The sequence below is a fragment of the Lontra canadensis genome, unplaced genomic scaffold, assembly GCF_010015895.1.
Source record: "Lontra canadensis isolate GAN:19392208 unplaced genomic scaffold, GSC_riverotter_1.0 scaffold161, whole genome shotgun sequence".
Classification (NCBI taxonomy): Eukaryota; Metazoa; Chordata; class Mammalia; order Carnivora; family Mustelidae; genus Lontra; species Lontra canadensis.
The window spans coordinates 1,676,671-1,699,290 of NW_022631155.1; the positions used below are offsets into that span (position 1 = coordinate 1,676,671).

General features: G+C 50.8%; 1 protein-coding gene across 4 annotated transcripts in view; it reads left to right on the forward strand.

Annotated features, from left to right (window-relative positions):
* The first annotated feature begins 200 nt into the window (after positions 1-200).
* Positions 201-22,620, forward strand: part of CD99L2 (CD99 molecule like 2) — a 77,115-nt gene continuing 54,695 nt past the window's right edge. The window contains exon 1 of one of the 4 annotated variants that reach the window (XM_032845259.1): positions 201-475. In XM_032845259.1, the coding sequence (XP_032701150.1) occupies positions 409-475 (67 nt within the window). In that variant the 5' untranslated portion in view covers positions 201-408. The remainder of the gene's footprint in view (positions 476-22,620) is intronic. The other 3 variants (XM_032845257.1, XM_032845256.1, XM_032845258.1) reach the window with 3 other exon arrangements.

Genomic DNA, 22,620 nt, shown 5'->3' on the forward strand with positions numbered 1-22,620 from the left:
CGAAGGCCACCCCACCCTCCGGGGGCCACGGGCCCCGCCCCTCGCGCACGAGCCCGCCCCCAGGCTGAGGACCTGCCCCTCGCTCAGCGATCCCGCCCCCGAGGCTGCAGGCTGGCTCCGCCCTCGCGCCACAGTCGCAGCCCCGCCCCACCTCACCGGGCCCTAGCCCGGCGCGCCCCCGGCGCCGGCGCTTGTGCGCTAGCGCTTGTGCCCCTCCTCCGCCCTCCCGGGGCTGGGCCGCGCGCGCCGGCTCTGGGCGGGGCCCCGCGGTGGCGGCGGGACTCCTCCCCCTGCGGCTCCTCCTTCTCCTCCTCGGTCCCAGCACCTCCCCGGCCTCCCTGACCTCCCCCTCCGGCGCTCTCGCACTGACTGCGCTCCTCCGGCGCCTCTCCGCCCGCGCTCCCAGCCATGGTGGTCTGGCGCTCGGCATTCCTCCTCTGCCTCGCTTTCTCCTTGGCCACTCTGGTCCAAAGAGGTAAGGCGGGCGGGGGGCGCGCGGGGACCCCGCCCTGTGGGCCGCAGGGCGGGAGCTCGGCGCCCCGCGGCCCCGTGCTGCGCATGAGCGGCCCGGCCCCCGCCTCGCGGGCCTGCGGCGGAGGCTGCGGGCAGGTGGGCGGGGCTGTGCGGGGCAGTGGGGGTGCGAACCCCGGGCCCGCGGGGACTCTGACCTTGCCGTGATCCGTGTGGTCGGAGATGGGGGACCGAACTAGAAACAGCGGGATAAAAATCCCACTTAAAATCCTGAACAAGGTGTCATGTCACCACTGGTGACAACAGCTGTCCCCAGGAGATTGCGGTTGGGAAGACCTTGAAGAGAGCGCACTCATTCCCTTGAGCGGGGCTTCACAAAATGTGTTTCGAGGCCACCTACCGCAGAAGCACCTGGGGAGCTTCCTGGGCGCATTCCTACCCCCTTTTGTCAGGATCTCTTTTGGGACGGGAAGGTGGGGGGCAGCGATGTGCTGTAAGTCTGACCAGCTCCCCAGGTGCTTCTGGTGCCCGGGGGGGAGGCGGGCATTGGCGACTTTTGCCAAGGAGGTGGAGAGAGAAATGCTGTCGAATCAAGGGAGCAAGTTTCCTAAACCCTCAGTATTCGGACTGTGGTCCAGGGCCTTCATAGACATCACTCGCGACTTGTTGGGAATGCAGCATCTCAGACCCCGCCCCAGACCGACTGAGTCAGATTCTGCATTTTAACCAGATCTCCGGGTAATTCGCAGTCACATTTAAGTTTGAGAAGCATCTTAGGATAAATGCAGTGTGTGGTTAAAAATAGGCCCTCCGACGTGTACAGACAGAATCTTCTTACACTTATTTATATCCCGTCTCCACATCAGAAAGAGGTTTGAGGAAAACACTGCAATTGAGCACAGAGTTATGCTCTGAGCTCCCTGACGAGGAAGGCAAATTCAGCTAGTGAAAAACATGAGCTCAGCAAAAACAAAACTTTGTCCTCGTGTTGAGTTCTAGTGAGATTTATGTTACTTATGGGGAACACTGGAAAACAGTAGGCAGTCTCAGGCAGTTTTGCAAAAGATGCAGAAATGTTTCTCATGTGGGCAGCCCTTCTGGACTTGCTACAAGAAGAGCCATTCAGTATTCTGCAAAGGTGTCAGGCTCTGTTCCAGACACAGATGATGCAGCAGCGAACAAGACTAAGACTGTCTCTTCATGGACCTAACGTCGGGGTTGGGGGTGGGGGGTAGGAGACAAACACAAATGTCACAGTCTCCATAATACATTGTCAGTGCCATGAAGGAAAATGAAACAAGTTACAGGGCTGTTGAATTTTCTGTTTCATTTTGCTTCTTGGGGGTTAACATGTTAGTTTTGTTACAATGCATTTGTGGGGAAAAGTCTGGTCACTTGATTGGCTCACGTTGAAAGTGGAAGCGCAGAAAAGTTAGAAAAATGATATTCCCTTCAAGGATACCTCCTGGAAGTCTTCACCATGGTATGCACATTGAGAAGGGGAGGAAGGGAAATCAGCAGGTCTCTGATTTTCGCCATCACAGGTTATACTAGGTGCTTTAGGAGGTGGCCGAGGAAATTGAACCAGTGTACCCATTTTACAGATGAAATGGAGGCCCAGGGAAGAGGGAGGTAACTTGCCTCAGGTGGCAGAGCTGAGATTTGACCCCAGGCTTGTCTGATTGCACAGTCCTTGCTTCTGAGCACCTGGAGGCTGCGCTTCTGCCTTGGGAATGTTCTCTGAACCTTGCTTGGTTTGCTTGGCCCTGTTTGTGCGCAACAACAAAGGTGTCTTGAGGGGACCGGGAGTGTGCGAGGCACCTCACAAAACTTGGTTATAGTTGCCTCAACAGTTTTGCTGGTTACGTATTAGCGCAGGGACCCTGGTCACATAGCTTGGAAGAGATTGAGCCAGGATCCCACCCGGATAAGACCACTACTTAGTGATCTTCTTGATTGTAATTAAGAGAACTGAACCGGAGGAAGCTTTTGCTTCAAGGTGGGGAACTTGCTTTGTGGCTCTTTTGTGCAAAACAAGATGACAAATATGGGCTTTGAATTGCTGGTGCTCTGGGAGTCTGGACAGTTGCAGTTTGAGAGCTGCCTCTCTTGGAGCCTCACAGTGGTGGAGTGGGTGGGCCTGTGCAAGAGCCATTTTATTCCTGGTCCCGGTCCTCAGTAGTGATCTGTGACCGAGAAAGACCAGCAGCCCTCAGCACACAGAACCTCGAAGCGTGATTCATGAAATCCCTTCAGGCTCTGGCAAGTTGAGACAGGCTTCAGGCTTCCAGGAGTTTAAAAGCGTGGTTACCAAGTCATCCCTGTTCTAATTTGGGATGGCTTTTTAGTCCAGTGTGCATTTTACTAGCTCTGAAAAAATCCTCTGAGGACAATTATGGTGCCTGTATTCATCTACAGAAATAGGAAGCTGATCTCTTGTGCAGTGGGGAGAGGAGTCTCCGTGGTGCAGGTGGGCAGTAATGGTAATGAAGTTTCCATTTCCTGAGTGCCTTGCATGCACCGGGCCTTCAGTGCGCCACCCACATGGACCCCTCATAACCACCCGGAAGGGTTGGCACCCTGACCCATCTCCTTTTCTCATGTCCTTTATGGGCACTCGCATATGACCTTGAAAAGTAACTTGGTGGTGGGGTGCCTGGGTGGTTCAGTTGGTTGAGAATCCAGCTCTTGATTTCGGCTCAGGTTGTGATCTCAGGGTTGTGAGATGGGGCCCCGCATTGGGTCCCACACTTAGTGTGGAATCATCTTGGGATTGTCTCTTCTGCCCCTTACCCGAGCTTGTGCGTGTATGTGCGCATGCTCTCTCTCTCTCAAATAAATAAATAAAATCTTAAAAAAAAAAGTAACTTGGTGGTAACCCATTTCTCAGATGAAAAATGAGCAGCCCAGCGAGCTTTAGGACTCGAACTCAAGGTTGACAAATGTAGATGCCTCCAGGGATGGGGCAGGTCACAGACACGTGGAAAGTGGCCGAGAATAAGTGTGACCAATGTGTGGGCAGGCCACTGGCTGCTGAGTACCTGCTCCCTTAAAGAGAAGGAGCCCAGCTGACAGAGGGAGAGTGCAGGCTTTGGAGCAAGCTTGGCCAGTGCTACTAGGAGTGAGTCATTTAACTGCTGTGTGCTTCAGTGTCCTCATTTGTATAATGGGGGTAACCACAACATCCACTTCATGGGGTTGTTCGGAGGACTGAATACAGATGGATGACCCAGTGACCTCTGTTAGTAATTATTATTCACGTTACCTAAAACATTCCAAGCCACGTTTTAAAATTTAAAAATACACAGTGCAGACCTGGAAAATAATATGCGAAGTGAAAGAAGCCAGACACAAAAGCCCACATATTATCCCATTTATATGAAATGTCCAGAGCCGGCAAATCCATAGGGACAAAGAAGTAGATGAGTGAGTGGTCACCAGAGGCTAGGGGTGGGGGGGTGGGGAACTGAGGAACAAGGAGGGATTGATGAATGAGTGCAGTTTCCTTTTGGGGTGATGAAAATGTTCTGGAACTAGATAGAGGTGATGGTTGCACAAACTTGTGAATGTACTAAGAACCATTCAGTTGTAGGGTGAGTTGTATGGTGCATGAATTATACCTCCATTTAGTAAAAATTCGCTGTAGTTCGAGCAAAACAAATGAGAGTCGGGGCAGCCTGTGGTCCCTGGGTTGGGGTTGGTTGGGAGGGGAGAGAGGAGAGCGGAGTGGGCGCCACGTGCCGGGTGTGCTGAGAGGCTAGGCTGGGATCCTGGCAGAAGCCCTGCGGGGGGCCTACTCTGGATACTGGGTATGAGCCAACCAGGCCACAGGGGTGCGTACAGGCTTGGCCCAGAGCTGCGTCACCCCCGAGTGTGTACACTGGGCAGTCATTGCCCTGGACTGACAGGGTCTGGGGACAGTTGGCCTTTTAGTGTCACATGTTTTGATTGGTTTTCGGTTCCTTCCTTGCTGTCCCAGGTCACATCTCCACCCCCTCCGTCATTTGGGACCAGGGAGCTCCAACATGTTTAGTTAACGCCCCCCCCGCCCCCAAAGTGCCCTGAGAGCCAGCCTCTGGCCTCTGCAGGGACTGAGGAAGGGGCTGCAGCTATTTCCAGTAGAGATGGGGATGAGGAGGCCTTTTGGCTGCTCAGAGGGGCTTGTGGGGAGGAGCTGGTTTGGGTTCTGGTGAGCTCAGGAAAGAGACCTTCCAGGTGCAACGAGTTTCTGGGCTCTTCCACCACCTGGCATTGGTGCTTTTCCTGCTGTGTGTCCACCCCTCCTCTTCACCCTTGGCGTGTAATCCTCTGCTGATCTCCGTGTGCTTGGGGAGGCCTGGCCGCAGGGGGTCCTGTCTCCCAACCCAGGCTCGGCTCTGCCTGAGTCTTGCTCATAAGTCCCCTGATTGGTCAGCCTTGGTTTGCCTGTAAAAGCTTAAAGTCATCCTAAACTGGTCCTAACCAAAACGTGTGGGAACTGCGTGGATGAAAGTAGGTGTTCCAAACGGAGGGGCGGAGCTGTGCTAGGCTCCCACAGAGGGCCATGTCCTAATCTCTGGCACCTGTGGCTATCAGGTTCCGAGTAAGGGAGAGTTCTGGTAGCTAATCAGCGGCGTTTAAATGAGATTCCCCTGGGTTATCGTGGCCAGATGAAAGACAGGGATCCTTTAAATAGGGAAGATAGAGGCAAAGGCGCTAGAGCGAGTCAGAGAGCGATGTGATAGAAGATTTGACCCAAAGATGGAGGGGCCAGGAGCCAAGGGATGTACACACAGCCTTGAGAAGCCGAAAAAGGGGGTGGACTCTTCTGAGAGCTTCTAGAAGGAACGCAGTCCTGCTGACACCTTGCTTGTAGCCCAGTGAGACCTGTGTTGGACTTCTGACCTCCAGAACTATAAGATTAAAAAAAAAGTGTTTTAAATCTGTCGAAACTTGTTGTAGCAGCAACAGCAACCAATAGAAAAATGAAGGGGTAGCTACTAGCCTCTTCATCCACTGCAAAAACTAGCTTGTGAGGTTTCCTTCTATCGTTTCAATTTGCAGCCTTAAATCAATCCCCACTGTGCTCTGAATTCAGGCGTTCAAATGGGCAGAAAACTGGATTGCGGGGATGTTCTGGGTGTGCCAGTGGGTGCTAAGAATCCCCTCCGAGGGCCTGGGGAGACTACTACATTCCTTAGGCTCGGGTTTGGTGTTTTAAAAACTGCTTCACGAGGCAACTGGAACGGGGGCTGCCGTGCCCACTGCCCAGAGGCCTTTTCCGTCTCCCCACGCTCTCCCCAGTCCTGAGGCTGCTTGAAGCAGAGTGCGGTCTGGGCCCCCAGGACGGACAGAGGGTTTCTGATTCGGCTGGGCCACTGGGCCACGCCTGCCCCTTTGCTGAGGAGGAGGAGGAGGGAGCCTCCAGCTCGCCTTTCTCGCGCCCCTGCCAGCCCAGGCTTCCGCTAATTGTGCTGTTCCCCGTGCTCCCCGGGCAGGAGGAGGAAGAGTACCAGAGCGGAATGGGTGCTCTGGGACCACGCCGGGTTTGGCCAGTTTTGAGCTCCATTTTGCAGAACCCTCTGACTCCTTAGGAGCAGCTTTAAAACCAACCAAAATACTTGGAGAACTCTGGTTGATTTCTTTCTTTTTTTTTTTTTTAAGATTTTGTTTGACAAACCTGAGATCACAAGTAGGCGAGGGGGGGGCAACCAAGCTCCCTGCTGAGCAGAGAGCCCCATGTGGGGGTCCATCCCAGGACCTGGAGATATGACCTGAGCTGAGGGCAGAGGCTTTAACCCACTGAGCCACCCAGGCACCCCTGTGGTTGATTTCTGCCGAGAGCGGTGCCCCTGCTCAGTGAACATCTGTTTAAAGGAGAGGCTAGACGACATCTGGCTGGCAGTGCCAGGTGGTTCATTTGGGATTACTTTCCAAATTAGAGACGGTCCCCTCAGCAGGAAATACTGTTGCAGTGTGGAATTCATTACCACCAAAATAGTGCCCAGGCATGGGCTCGTTTTGACATTCTTCTTTTCATTTTTATTGCTGCTTCAGCTAGCCTGGGACGACGGAATTAACACAGAGCCTGCATTCCAGTGTGGCCCCACTGTTTGCTGGCGACAGTTGCCTTATCTGCACCGGGAGGCTGCTGATCTCTGCTTTTGTTGGCCCCACAGAATTGTGGGGAGTAGCCAAGTCATTGCAAATGCAAACAGGTGGTGTGTGGTCAAGGTATTAGGAAAGTTAGGTTCCCCAGACAGGCCGAGAAGGCTAAGAGGCCACCTGCCTAAGGGGGTTCTATAAGAATTGGGGGTTCATGGTTACAAAAGCCTTTCCTTGGCCTGAGTGAAAACGCCCCTGAATTCATGAGCTGGGCTCAGAGTCCGAATGAGCAGGAGCAGCTCTAATTTAGGGGCTCTTTATAGCCCTTTGGCTGCCTACAGAATTCTGGCTGTTTGACAGGAGCGATCGCTTTTTTACTTTTCATCATTCATTCATTTGGCTCCGCACGCCAGCTCGAAATGTAAGAATCCAAAGCAGTGCCTAAAAACAAACAGAAACCACGTTTTAATCTTCTATTCATCACCTACAGTATAGCACGTGGGCTTATAGTTTGGGGCTCCCGTTCATTTCTTCCCAACACTTTGCTTCCCACCTCTCCCCTGAACGTGCCCCTGACCAGGGTCAGCAGTGGGTTCCTGTTGCTAAACCCGAGGGACACCTGCCACCCTCTGATTACCCCTCCCCCGTGAAGCACTTTCTTCCAGGCTTGTCCCCTCTCTGAGCTCCGGGCCTGGGGGAACGCCTCCGATGGCGTCCTTGGTGGACTTTTTAACCTATACTTGCTTCCCAGCTGCTTTCACCAGCTTCGTGGCTTGAAATTAAATTCCGTCCGTGTGCTTGTGACTCTTTAGTTTCTATCCCCAGCTGTAATAGCTCTTGGCCTCCAGGCGCATTCAGCATCTCTGAGGTGGCCGGTGCTCTGCTAGTGGTTAGGTTACTGAAGTCCTTCCAGTTGGGTTCACGCCACCCAGCAATGGAATCCTGGCCCTTCCCCTAGCGTCCCCGGACCTCCCCACCCTTTCCCAAAATCTGGCAAGCATGGGGTTCATGCCCTGTGCAGCTGTGTTAAATTCTTTTGAATATTAGCCCTGCTAATAGGCTTCTCAGAAGGGCCCATGTGCGTACGTGAACGTCTGCTCATCCCCTCCAGCCTTCTCCCACCTGAGTGACTGGCAGCCCCATCCTGCTGGTGGCTCTGGCCGCTCCTCCAGGGAGGAGAACCCCACATCTGATCTGTCTGCAGACTAGGCTGTGATCACCCTCAGAATGCTTCAGACTCCCACCTCTTCTCCCCTCTTCCCTGGCTTCCTCTCTTAGCTGGGCACCATTCCTCCTCTTTGGAGCCACTGGCAGTGACCTCCCAAGTGGTGCTCTAGAGTCCACTCCTGCCCCCTACAGTTCATTCTCCACCCGGCAGCCAGGTGACCTAGAAACCTGAGTCCTCCTGTCCCTCTGCCCAGAACCCTCTGATGGCTTTGAATTGTAATGAAAATGAAGTGCAGACCCTTACTGTGGCCTCCAAGTCCCAACAGAGTGGGGCCTCCTTGTTCTCTGGCCTCAGCTCCCACCCCTGCCCAGGGCTGGCCTCTGGTGGGTGAAGCACTCCCCTCTGGCTAGAAGGCCCTTCCCCAAGTAGGTGCACGTTCTCTCTCTCCCTTCCTCTCAGATGCCCCCACCTTAGGCTGTCCCTGCCCCCCCCCCCCCCCGCCGAACTAGGCAGAACACCCTTCTGTCCCCAGCCAGCTTGAGTTTGGTATTTTCTGCCTGCTGCCTTGCCCACTGTCTTGTCTCTGTCACTAGACTTTTGCTCCATGAGAGAAAGGACTTGGTTTTTGTCTGCTTTGTCACTAGTATCTAAAACGATCCCTGGCACAGGGACTGGGCAGGAAATGGATGGCTTGGACACAGCAACTGAACATGTAATTAAAGGGCTATTTGCAGAATCTGGGCCACATTAGGGGAGACCAACAAAGGGTGATGAAGCAACATGGGGAGTGTTTTCCACTAGGGGCTTCAAGGGGGGGAGGGGATCCTGGCATCCTGGGTAGTTAGGGCTAGTGGAGCTGGATAGGCCTCCTGCAGGGCGGGAGCTCAGACAATAAACAGGGCAAGTATTTTCCCAGCCCACCTCCAGTGCTTGCTTCTGCCTCCCGTGACTAAACCCGTGGGTCCTGAACTGTGTAGGCAGGCGCGCTGGGGCATGGCCGTGAACTCGGGGTGATGTCGTGGATGGTTTTTTTTTTTCATGCCCCCCTGCTGTCATGTCCTTAGCTCTCAAGGTGTTTCCCCAGGGACGGGGATGGATGTCCAGGCTTGACTGGGCCTTCTTGGCGCAGGCTTTCCCCACTGGAGGGGGAGCACAGCACCCAGCCTGCAGCTCCCCGGGCAGTGCTTGCAGAGTGGGACGCTCAAGGGCTTTGGATGATTTCATTAAGGTAGGGCAGCCCGGGGCATTTGCTGTCCCCCCGCCCGCTATTTTTCTTCTCTTTCTTTTAAAAATATTTTACTTATTCATCTGAGACAGACACAGAGCGGGACGGAGAGCATGAGCAGGGGAAGAGGCAGAGGGAGAAGCAGACTCCCTGCTGAGCTGGGATTTCAACGTGGGGCTCGAGCCCAGGTCCCTGAGACCCTGACCTGAGCTGAAGGGAGATGCTTCACCAAGTTAGACACCCCCGCACCGCCGCCCTGCCGCGGAGGGATGCGCGCTTTCTGTCCGGGGCGGAGGTGCTGTTGATGTTTCCATGGGCTCAGGCAGGCGATTTAAGCAGCATCCCTGGCTTCTAACCGCCCCCCCCCCAAATCTTGCAACCCAGAATGATTCCAGACATTGCCCAGTGTCCCCAGTGGACAGAGCTGTCCCGGGTTGAGACCCACTGCCCTAGAGACCGACATATTCTTTGTAATTCCACCCTCTGTTTTCAGCGCTCCTCACAAGTCCCTGAAGTTTTCTGTTCTTGTGCTGTTGCTTCCCGATAGACGTGTTGCACGAGATCTGCTCACAGCCAGTCTGTGGTTGGCCTCAGCTAGAGCTGACTCTGGGCTCCTCCGTGACCTTGAGCTCATCCTAGTGACATCAGATCTGTCCCTAGTCTCTTTAGGGAGTTGCCGTCTGCCCGGATTTGCGCAGATGTCTCAGCCCTGCCGGCCGGTGCATTGCTCCTCACTAGTCGCACTTTTAGATGGGGGCCTTGTCTTTTTAAATACGTCTTAGGATTTTCTGAGAACCAGTGAGGAAAAAATGAACAGAAAAATGAGCGAAAGACTTGAGCAGACCAGTCATAAAAGAGGAAATCAAAAAGGACAACAAACATGAAAAGATACTTAACCTCATTAGTCACCAGAGAGCTGCAAATCAGATTATAATAAGAAAAAATTGCGTGCCCTCTGGTAGGTTAAAAATGATTTTTTGAATGTGGTATTTCAGTAGTATTTGTTGTGCAGAAATATCTATGGCACATTATTGGTATTGAACTGTGTATATACCTTTTACCTTTATTGGGAAATGCAGATACAGAGAAGTGAGTGAGGCCTCTAACACGCATAAAGTGAAAATCTCTGTTCTCACCAAGCAGATTGAGAAACAGAATGCTGACAGTACCCCGTGTGCCCCCTCTTGATTCCAGTCCCCTCTCCCCGACACAGGTGACCACCAGCCTGATTTTTGTGCAGTCATTTTATACTTCCACCACCTATGTATGTGGCCCTAAATAATACAGCTTAGTTTGGCCTGTCTTTTAACCTCACAGAAATGGAATCACACTGCGTGTAGGCTTTTGTGTTTCGCCTCTTTCCACCCACACTGCTAATGTGTGTGTGTGTGTTTGTAGTTCTTTCGTGTCACTTTCTGCCATGAGCGTTCTTACGCAGATGGGCAAAAGTGTCTCTGGAAAGTGACTTCCCCGGCTGTGGTCTGGGGACCCCTTGGAGACGTTTTCAGGGGGGTCCACGAGGTCTGTTTTCATAGTAACACTTAAGATGTGAATTGCCTTCTGCACCCTCCTTTTCTCATGAGTGTACAGTGGCATTTTCCAGAGCTGACGTGACATGCAGTATCAGTGCTCGGATGGCTAATGGGATGTGTTTGTGTTGTCCTGTGTTTTAAAGTTTCTCAGCTTTAATTTCGAATATCCTAAATATCAATGGATATAAGCCACTTAAGCATGAGATCTTTGAGATTCTCGAGTTTTTGGTATATACACTCTTAAAGCCAGTTTGTGTTCTAGCATGCATGTGGCCTTCGTGCCTCTTTATGGCCAAGTAGGATTCCTCCGTGTGTGCGTAGCATTTTGTTCAGCTGTTTGTCAGTTACAGACGTTTGGGTTTCCGCTTGTCTCCTACGAATACTGCAATAACCATTTACGTACGCGTTTTGTATGCACTTAAGTTTTCAGTTCTCTTGGGTGGAATTGCGAGGCTGTTTTTCAAAGGTGCCATATCATTTTACATTCCCACCAGCGGTCTGTGTGGGTTCTGGTCCCCCACATTCTTGCCAACACTTTTATTGTGTTTCTTTCTTTCCTTTTACTTTTCCTTTTTTCGGGGGGGGGGTTGTTAAGAAGCCTTTGAATGAGTGTGTGGTCGTGTTTCATTGTGGTTTTGGTTTGCATTTCCCTAATTACTAATGAAGTTGAGCATCCTTTAACGTGCTTGTTGGATCATGTCCTTGAGTGAAAGTCCAGCTCAAAAGGTGCTAAACTGGGCACCAGGAGGCCCAGAGCTCAGCCTGACCCTACCCCAGCTCACAGTGAGGGCTTCACGTTTCCTTCCTTGCTTCTTCCCTCTCGTCTGAGAACGTGCTCGAGTTTGTGTTCATCCTGCATCAGCTCTGCCCCCTGTCCTCCTTCCAGCTGATAGATCCCCTTTCTCCTGCCTTCAGATTTCTACTCCCTGCACTTCCTCCTCCTCTCCCTTGATTTCTCAAACTGGAATGGGGCTTATGTTATCTGCCCCAACAGTCTACCAAAAGATTTCACTAAGGCCACCAGGGTAAATGCATTTTTTAAAGTTGACTGTCCGGGGCGCCTGGGTGGCTCAGTCGGTTAAGCAACTGCCCAGCTCAGATCATGATCCAGGAGTCTGGGGATCGAGTCCCACATCAGGCTCCCATCTCCTCGGGCAGTCTGCTTCTCCCTCTGACCTTCTCCCCTCTCATGCTCTCTCTCTCTCTCTCTCTCAAATAATTAAAAAAAAAAATCTTTAAAGTTGACTATTGAAATAGCAGGTCCCAAACCATTGATGCCGGTGGCCCGTCTGGGGGCATGGAATGAGAAGGAAGAGGGTGAGTCTTCTCCTTACTGTAGGCTTCTTCGGGAATATGCATACAGGGTGCCGTTGAGTCCGTTGGGTGGAGAGCAGCCAGTGCCAGGAGCGGGGCATAGAACGGATCAGTGAAAATGGGTGGTGTGAAATGTGTAGACTAGTGACGCCCAGAACGGGGGCCCCAGAGGCCTTTGGATTGACTCTGGGGACGAGCATGGGCTGTAGACAGCAGTAATGCAGCTGGGTCATTCATGTACTGCAATTTAAAATGTATTTAGATGTTGTTCTGATTTAAACATAGGATAAATTTTGGAATCTGATAGAGCAGGTCTTTATTTTTTTTTAAATTAACTTATAATGTATTATTTGCCCCAGGGGTACAAGAGAGCAGGTCTTTCTTAAATGACTCTTTTTAAAAATGACTTGTTTCCCCATGTGTTCCATCCATACATACTAGTAAAATACACTGTAGGGTCAACTTTTCAAATTAAAAAAAAAGCCCATTGGGATTTCCATTGGAATCGCATTGGCTTTTTTTTTTTTTTTAAAGATTTTTATTTATTTATTTGACAGAGATCACAAGTAGGCAGAGAGGAAGGCAGAGAGAGAGAGAGGAGGAAGCAGGCTCCCTGCTGAGCAGAGAGTCCGATGTGGGGCTTGATCCCAGGACATCTGGGAACATGACCTGAGCTGAAGGCAGAGGCTTTAACCCACTGAGCCACCCAGGCGCCCCTCGCATTGGCTTTTTAAGAGCCAGTTTTTTTTTTTCTTTTTTCTTTAACAGTATTGAATTTTCCCATCCAAACACAGGGCTTTCCTCTCTAGTTCTTTGTTCTGTTTGTTTGTTTTTTTAACTTTCTTCGTGTTTGTAATTCACATTTCCTGTTACTTATTCCCAAGTACTTTACAGCATATACTCCTGTTGTAAATGGTCTCTCCTTTTCCCATTGAGTTTCCTAAGTGATGGTGGTTGTCATCTGAGAAAGCTGATTTTTGTATATTTTCATTACCAGCCAGCTTCCCAAACCCTCTTTTAATTTCTTTTAATTTAATTTAGGTTTTCTCTTGTTGACTAATTTTTGAAAATTCATATAGTTTTAGAATAATATTCTTTTAGTCCAATTGAATATAAGGTCCATAAAGACAGGATTTGGTGGGGGGGGGTGTCTGTTTTATTGACTGTTGTATTCCCAGGACCTAGAACAGTGTGGGGCACATAGAAGGTGTTTATAATATTTGTCAAATGAATGAGAGAGAGTCCATGAATAAAGCCAGGTTTTTGCCTCCATGAACAAGAGCTATAAAAGCTTTGATCATTTTTTTAAAGGCGCAAGTCCCTCTTAGGGGAAGAAAAGCCAGATTCATCTCCCCTTCTTCATGCCAGTGTTGGGTACCAGAAGACATCGGAGCAGCACCTCTACATAGACCTGAGGGGCAAAGTGTGGGATCCGAGTTGTCCTTCTCCCAGAGAGGTGACACAAAGGCATTCTGAAAAGCATAAGGCTTTCTGGACAGAAATGTCAACAGCAGCTTTCTTTGTATTTCCCAAACACGGCCGTCGCTCACTGTCCTTTGAGTGAACAGATGAACAAACCGGGGAGTACTACTCAGCAATAAAAGGGAACAAAGCACTGATACGCGACGCCCTGGCTGACTCTCAGAGCCGTTACACTGTGCAAAAGAGCACCTACTGCGTTATTCCCGTTCTGCAACATGCTCAAATGTCGTTCTGGAGACGGAGAACAAATCAGTGGTTAGGGGCAGGTGAGAAGGGAGAGGGAAGGTGAGAAAAAGGTGGGTAGGGTTCCAGAAGGGCAGCGTGAGGGTGCCGTTGTGGCCGTGGAACTGTTGTTTATCTTGACTGGGTGATGGTCCACGCGCAGGTACACCTATGAGAACACTGTATGGAATTAATAAATCCACCCATTGAGTGCAAGTGAAGACAGGAAAACCGAAATGAGATGAGTGGATCGTGTGAATGTTGACATCCCGAGTGTGACTGGGCCATAATTTTGTGTAATATGACTCTGGGGAGAAAGGCAAAGTGTACACGGGATCTCTTTTTATTCTTTCTTATAACTCTATGTGAATCTATAATCATCTCAAAAATTACAATTAAATGTAATGCTTTTTAGGAGCTACATATTCGCTCAGGAACCCTTCTGGAGACATCTACTTAATAATGCAAAACAGTCAAGCAAGAGGTGGTTCACAATGATTTGGAAGATGGGAGGGCAAGAAAGGGAAGAGTTGGCAGTACGCCCTTTCAACAGGTCTCAGGCCCCCAGGTCCTCCCCCTCTGCTCCCAGAGAATGTCCGCTCACCTTTCCGAACCCAGCTCCCCTGACACCCGCCAGGCAGCGTGAGCGACCTCCTTTATGGATGTCTTTACCTTCAGTGTTTGGTGAGTAAGTCCTCCTGTGCTAACTTCCTGGTTCCATAATCCTTTCAGAAGCATTCACTGAAGGATTTCCTTTATATGAAAGCTCCCTAGGTCATTGGAAAAATACGATTAAGCAAGATACAGCAGCCCTTGCAAGTACACTCTGTTCATGTTTGGCCCGTCAGGCTTGGGCCCTGGTTAGAGGCCAGATGTATTTATAGTGAGCAAGACCTCTGCCCTATCCCTCCTCTTCACGCCCTGGTGCTTGCTTGCTTCTCGCTCTTTCTCCCTCCCCATATTACACAGGCCAGCGGTGGATAGAAGACCAGGCGCCTGGACTCTGGTCCGGTTCCCCGTGGTGTCTGAGTAGAATCACTGTCACACCGGCTTCGCTGGAAACATGTCATCTTGAAATGCAGTTTCATTTTTTATGGCTTTAAAAAAAAAGGGAGCTACGATTCACGTCTTGTAAAATTCACCCCTTTAAATTATACAGTTCAGTGGCATGTGGGACACACACAGAGTTTGTGTGACCATCCCCTCTGTCTAGTTGCATGACTTTTGCATCACCCCAGATGCAGAGGGGAGACCAGGAGCCATCAGTTGGCACGCCACATCCTCCCCTCCCCGGCCACTGGCCACCACTAAGCAGCTCTCCGTGTCTCGGCACGTACCTATTCTGGATGTGTTGCAGAAACGGAGTCGTGCAGCTCGTGGCCTTTTGTGTCTGGCTGCTTTCACTTAGCGTAAGGTTTACCAGGCTCTTATAGGCTGTAGCGTGGCTCAGGCTTTTGTTCCTTTTTGTGCCCAGATAATACTCCATCGCACGGAGAGGCCGTTCCCACTAGAGAGTCCTTCTCTGCGACGACACCGCCTGTGGTTGCCTTGGCTGCCGATATTCCCCGAGGGCCGAGACCAGAGCTGGGCACCGTGTCATGCTCATCGATAACTATTTCTTGCTTGAATGGAAGGAAGTTGCTGGTTTCCCCCTAGTGTCTGCTGATTGTTGGTGTCTGCTCAGTGGAGACTCAGCTGAGATTCCTCTCCCCGGGGCTGGGAGGTGGACTGCAGGCCAGGAGGTTGGGAGTGGGCACAGTGTAGAGGGTGAAGGGCCACACGCTCGGGCTGTGGGTGGTCAGCGAGCCAGCGAGCAGGCTGGGGCGGGCCGGGTCCAGGGTGCGCTTGGGCTGCCAGCTCCTCCTCACCGACTTGCTCCCTTTCTTTCAAGGGGAGATGTCCCCCTTCTCTGTGGTGAGGGGGTGGGTGTGCGGAGGACGCAGAGGGGAGTAGCCAGTAGGCCCCTCCCCCTTCCTTTTCTCACTGTCCTCTCACCCTGACTTGAAGAGGGGGGTGGGTGGGGCTTCCACCCAGCTTCTACCTCCTCTTCTGGTTAGCGGATGTCCTCTTGAGCTTGGGTCCTTCCAGCATTTTCTCTCGTTACTATTTTTTTGGAAACCTGTCCTATTTAGAAATTAACATTGGGAGACTTGACATCTTTACAATATGGCGCCCTCCCAGCCACAGGCTTTGTATGCCTTTCCACTTGTCCGGTCTTTTCTGTTCTTCAATAGTGTTTGGTTTCTTTCCTTCTAGTATACTTCTTAAGTGTCTCTCTTTTGGAGGTGCAGCTGACACACACAAAAATGCTCCAGTATTCAGATTTTCACTTACACCTCAGTAAAATAAATCCTTAAGAATTTTACTAAAACTAAGTACACAAAAAGTTTTAAACTTCTCTTTTATTGAGATATAGGTTACATACAGTGAATGCTCAATCGTCTTACATCCCCTCCCAGCCCCGCAGCCCCACACCAAGCAACAGTTGATCTGATCTGATTTTTATGCCCTCGGTTGGTTTTGTCTCTTCTAGAAATCATAGAAATGACACCATACAATATTTACTCTTTTGTGTCTGATTTGTTTTTCCCACACAGCATAATGTTTTTAGGGTTCATCCATGTTCTAGAATGTATCTGCAATTCCTTTTCCTTGCTGAGTGTCCCTGTTTCGGGACATTTGGTTTTCTAGTTTTGCGCTATTACAGATCAAGCTCTAAGAACATCTAGAACATCTGTGTGTAAGGCTTTTTTTTAAAGTGATTTTTTTAAATTAAAGTATATAAGGCTTTTTGTGGACACCTGTTTTCACTTTTCTTGAATGAGGCCCTTGATCATCTCCCTTCCCACCAACAGGTTAGAGTTTCAGTTCCCCCACATCTTCTCCAATATTTGCTGGTATTCAGATCCTCCAGTTTTGATTTATCTGTTGTAATGCTCATTCTTTGGATTGGCACTCTCTTCTCCATTCCTTCCGGCTCCCTGTGCTTTTCTGAATGTAGTGTCTTGTGTGCTCCTTTTTTGACACTTCCCAGGCCTGTTAATCTGGAAGGTCTCTGTTCAAACAAACAAACACAAGGACCGTGTTTCTGGACATGTTTTTGTTGTTGTCCTCTTTCCTGCATTTGTTTTCAAAGTAGCAAAGAACATAAATGATGATTTCTGTTTCCTCCAAGCCTTCTGATAAAGGAATATTAACCTTTCAGCTTAAACTTTACTGCACATCCAAGAATAACTTCTGAGGAAATGGGACTATTGACATTTTACGTGATTTCAAATGTTAAAGATCATTTTATGGGTAGGATTGAATGGAAAAACCTGTGCGAGATGAAGGGTGGAGGTGGGGGGTGGGTGGGATCCTTTCCCTCGGCCCCCAGCCTGCGTATCGGATGTGTGTGACTGGTACTGTCCCTTTCCTTGGGAGTACGTGTGGGCACGGTCCCGCTTGTCGCATCTTCGGGGGAAATAACTGCTTGATGCATTTTCTTCTCTCCTGGAGCAATGCAGGCTCTCCGCAGAAGGCCAGGGACTCTAAGGCTGGTAGGAAAAGGGTCAAGTGGCATGAGGCTGTGGTTCTGGCTGTCACAGCCCCTACGAGAGGGCTGTAGGAGGGGGGGCCTTTTTGGTGACAAGAACATCCATTGTGACGAGGCATTCAGACAGGCTTCATAAACAAAGCCCGTAGTTTTGGGGCTTGACCTATTGCCCAGGTAGCTGCTAGGAAGCATAAGCTAGAAGGCATTGCTGCTTTTTTGTTGCCTCCTCTGACTGTGGTTCAGAACGTCTGTACTCTGTGTAATTCGTCAGCCTGTCTGTGGTGGTCTCTTGGTCTATTAGGGATGTCTTAGAGAAACATGAACGTGCTTTCAGGAAGGAATATTCCAGCCTGGGAGGGAAGCACACACAGCCAGACTGGGCTGTAGGTCTGCTGACTTTAAACATCTCCTTTCAGCTGAATTTCTCCTAGTCAGAGAAGCTGGGGTGGGGGTGGGGAGAGTGGGGAAGAAACCTAATTATGCAAATTTTGATCTTAAAGCTTTATTCGTATGTTTCCTGGCAGGCTGTTCTTTAATCTCAAGAGCAAGATTGCTCAGAATTACCATATATTCCAGTTAATTGCATTAAAATTATAGCAAAGGTTGTTTTTGCTATAATCAAGAATGATTTTGATTAATACTTACGAAATCAAATGCCTCCCCAGCGGTGGGAATGAGAACAACCTTCTCCTCCTTCCCCTCCCCCTTTTCCAAAGGCCAAAGATGCAAACATATTTGAAAGGGTTTTCTTTTTTAAATCTACTTGCCTCTATGGATAGTCATTTTTAAAGAAAATTTCTCAAAGAGGGAGGCTGATTATTTTCCTCGGTCTTTATTGCAAAGGTTATAAAGGAGTTCGTTCTTGAGGAAAGCAAAGAGGAGATCTGAGCAGAGGTCTTGGCTGGGGACGGTGACACGAGCACATGCCATCTGACTGGCAGATTTGGGACACTGGAAAGGGTCTCTTCTGTTGGATCAGTAGAAGATTCTTTGGGAAGATCCAGAGGAAGCCTGGTGGAGGTGACAGGACATCACACATGGAGAAGACATTAGAATTATATACAGATAGATAAAAACAAAATGACAGTTAACTGTGAAGGAAGGTATGTACAGGGTGCTTAGTGAAAGGCCTAAGGTGTGATGGAGAAGTAGGGGTGACTCTGGGACTCGGGTTGTCAGCACTGTCAGAGCCATGAGGAAACTGAGTCTTGGGACTGGTGGCCTGGAGCCATGAGTTGGGAGGGGTTGGGGGGGTCCTCAACAGGAGGTGACAGCCAGGCCGTGGGCCTGGACCACGTCACCTGGGGAGTGCGGCCAGGACGGAGGGGGAAAGCCGAGAGGGGAGAGGGAGGCAGGCAGGGAGGGGTAGCGGCGTAGTTTAAGGCCGAGGAGGACATGAGCTGGTCAGGAGCCAGCTAGGGGGTGGCTGGCCAGAGCAGTGGGAGGAGAATCTGAGGACAGAGAAACGGAGGTGGAACAGCGCACAGAGTAGGGAACAGCACACTGAGCAGGGAGCCGTTTCTTGTGCTCCAGCTCCCATTCCTGACAGTGGTTCCTCGGAGCCTGCAGCAGGCGGTGGTGGGAGGTGAGGCCAGCCTAAGGAAGGGAGGTCTAGAGTCCCTGCTCCCGCCTGGAAGGGGACGGGCGGACAGGCCAGTAGCGGAGGGCCAGCAGGGCTGGGAGGACCTGTGCATCTCCCACGCTGTGGCAAGGGAGCCAGTGGCGGCCGAGGTTGGAGGAGGCAAATGTGACGGGATCGAGTGCCCCAGACACATCCACGTCCACACCCAGGATCTCTGTTCGCCTTCCCCGGGGCCTCAGCAGGTGCAGTCAGGAGTCTCACAAAAAAGGAAACAGAGGTTCTGGGAGAGGCGGCACTGGGCTTTGAGTGCATTTGGCCCAGAAGGTCCTTGGCGGGAGGGGGGGCCCAGTCCTCCTTTCCTGCACACGGGAAGTGCAGTTTTCAGATCCCCTCCTGTTCCTCGGTTGGGCTGCCTCCCCCTTCCCTACCGGAAGGCTGTGGCAGCTGTGAGATTAACCGCTCCTCAGAGGTCAGTGTCAGTCACCAGGCTGAGAAAAGTGCCGGGTTGAACTCTGGGACTGGGTGGTCACACTTGGGGGTGGGCGGTGGTTCCGTGGCTACTTCTGGGGACCTCTGTGTCCAAGACCATTTTGCTCCAGAGATGGACCCCCAGACTAGCGAGTGGCTCTGCCTGTTCTGTCCTCCCCCCAACCCAAACCGTGACCGCTAGCTGGTAGGTCTGGGTCTGGTTTCCTGGCCATGACCTGATGCCTCCAGGGAAGCCCTTCCCTGGTGCTGCTCCAGTCCATTCCGGGGAACTCTGTGAGTGAGCTAGAACCTTCCAGATCCTCTCCTCACATCTTGCACCTTCACTCTCTTGCCTGTCGTCAAATCCCCTTTGTCCCTGCACCCTGTTCATTGTACCTCAGCAGCCGCCTCTACGCTCCCAGCTTTGTTGCTGCAGCTCCCCCACGCGATCATATTCTTTTGCTTTGAAATGGGTTCACGGGCCACGTAATTTAAAGTATCCAGGAGGGTCCTTTTTTTGGTTTGTGCTTTTCACAGTCACCGCTATCAAATTCCAGAATATTTTGTCACCCCAAACAAAAGCCTAGGCTGAAGAAGCCTTCACCCCCCATTCTTCCCTCTCCCTAGCCCCTGGAAACCCCTCCTCTTTCGGTCTCTGCCGGCTTGCTTGTTGTGGATAGTTCATAAAAATGGCGCCATATAACACACGAACTTCAGAGTTTGGCCTCTTTCCTCTAGCATGATGTTTTCAAGGTCCTTCCGTGTGGTAGCACGTGTCAGTCCTTTATTCCTTTTCATGGCTGAATAATATTCCAATAATATTCCATGTGGAATGAAACCGCATTTGGTTTATCTCTTTATCTGTTGGATGGGTCTCTTAAAATATTGACATAAATGTCCTTATGCTCCGTATCTGTGTTCCTCTCAGTCCTATGTCTTGAGGATCTTTCCGAGGAGATCTCTGCCACTCCTCTAAACTGCCGGTCCATAGCCGCACTACCACCGTGCCTGACCGGATGGAGGCATCTCTCTGCTGGCAGTTACCTGGGCTCTCTCTGATTCTCCCGTGCAGCAGTGTGGGTCTCCCTGTACACCTGTGGGAGGTGGAGGTTGAGGACGGCTTGCAGGGTGGCAGGATTCAGGTTTCACATTTGAATGGGTACTGCCGTTCAAACGTGCACCTCCTCTCTCTGGCGGCAGTGAGCTGAGGCCCTGCGAGGACTGTATTTCTCCTGCAGTTGATGTTACTAGTAGCCGCTCTCGGGCTTCTTGTTCCTGTGTGTTTCTCCTATTCCAGTGCAGCTTCCTGAGGGCAGGGCAGGGTTGCCCCCTCTGAGCAAAATGAGAGCTGCTCATCACCAGAACCAAGGCTGGAGATGGGGCCAGGAGTCCAGGTGGATGACCGGTATAGTGGAGGCAGAGTCTCAGATGTAGGCAAGAGCTCAGACCTTGCTTGACACAAACAAAAGAACTTTTCGAGGAGGTTCCTTTGGTGGTTTGTAGGCTGGATAGAAGCCCATTCAAGGATTTTAGACTTCCCTTCTTGCAATGGGAGAAACAGACTCTTGCTTCTGAAAGCTTCCTCAGGGACCCAAGAAGAGGTACAGGGACCATCAGGGGCCACGTCAGGACAAACTCATTACCAGAAACTTTCAGCTGATCATCCAAGAGAGTCTCCTGCATTTGCCTTGACCCCAGGAGAGCCTATGGAAGAGTAGAGAATCTGGCAGATTACACCAGAGAAGATCCTAGAAGTCCAACTGTTTATTGAATCTGGTGTGTGTAACTCAGATTTAGTTATTTTCTGCCATGAGGCTTTAGCAGATGTGCTTCCATGGGCTCTGTTCAAAGGAATGGAGTCTCCATAGGAAGCCACCTAAGTCCTTAAGCTCTCGTCGTCTTAAACCCAGGCTGAGAAGTAGGAGCATGCATTTGTCACAATGAGCCAACTTTGATACGTTATTATTATTTACAGCCCAAACTTTATCCATATCTTCAGAAAGCGTGTACCTCCCAGTCGCCTTCACCCATTTTGCCCATCCACTCACGTCCATCATTTTATGCTCGTTTCTATTCCCTTCTGTCCCCTAGCCCTGCTTTCCCTTCCCGTCATTAAGCATTGCTCTTGGTGTGTGTCATTAAATATGCACCTGTGCCCTTTGGTTTCTTATTGTTTGCATTCAGTACCATGTTTTCCAGGTCTTTCTTGTTGCTACATTGTTTCCAGCTGCCTGAAGGTATGACGGTTTCTTTGTAAGCGTCTGTCACGTTGTCCCTCAATGCTCTGCCCATTGTGGACTCCCACCCCACAGCCAGCGAGCAGCGAGCATCCTGCTCCATGTGCCCAAGGGCTCTGTGCCAGGCCCTCTGTGGGCTGTGTGCCCAGGAGCGGGGCCGTGGGTCATGGGGTGCATGCATGCAAAGTCACCCAAGTTCTGCGGAGTTGTTTGACGACGGCTGCGCTGGTTCGTGCTCCCACCAGCAGGGCCCATGGGTGTCTGTGCTCCCACCTCCTTTCTGAATCTTGTGCTGAGCAGCTCTGGTGCCGCACGTAGTACCTTGTGTGTGCGTGTGCATGTGCCGCGTGATCCTGCGGCTGTGGAGGGATGCCGTGTTACGGTTGCTTGTCCTTGGTCCCCCACCCTTCTCCTTCCCAAACTACATTCTTCCCACTTTTGGAAACTTCTGTTAAGCTCACTATTCCTGGGAAGCGTTCTGGATTAACCCTACCTGCTCTACTCCTAACTCTTGATGATTCTAGAATGCTCTGGTGACGTGTGCCTCCATTGTTTTCCTAGGGCTGCTGTAACAAAGTAGCACAAGCTGGATTACTTAGAACAACAAAAATGTATTTTCTCACGATTCTTGAGGTCCGAAGTGAGCGTGTGAGCAGGGCCACGCCCCCTTGCTGCCTCTTAGGGTCCGGGTAGCATCCTTGCCTCTTCTTAGCTCCTGAAGGGGGCCGGCACTGCTTCATTGTCTGCCTCCGTCCTCTTATGGAGGTCTTCCCTGGGTCCACATTTCTCTCTTAAAAACACTAGTCGTCGGTTTCGCGGCCACTCTCCTCCAGTGCAACCTCATTTTAATCCGACTGCATTCACAGGTTCTGAGGCTGTGAAATTGTGAGATGCGCTATTCAACCTAGGATAGCGCTGTGGGCGGGTATACTGAAGAATGTTCCTGTCCCCATGCTGAGGCTGCTTCAGGTGTAAGAGACCTGGTGCTTCAGGGTCCTCGTTGAATTCTCACATCTTGGCTTGATGCCTTTGATTTTGGGCCTGGGTCTTTCCATTGGAAAATTCGAGTGTTGGCAGCCGGCCTTTACATAAGGATTGTACTAATTTGCAAGACGAGCAAATGGAGTACCTACTGGGTCGAGTTGGTCCCCACCGGATGAAGCCCCTTTCTGTGTTTTGGGCCAGAGTCACCAGAAGATGCTTTTTCTCAGGTAAGTAAAAGTCTCCGGTAGCTGGACCGCCATCATTTGTCACCTTGCCTTGTGCTAGTGCCCTTGCGAGTACGATAATTGGGGGAGAG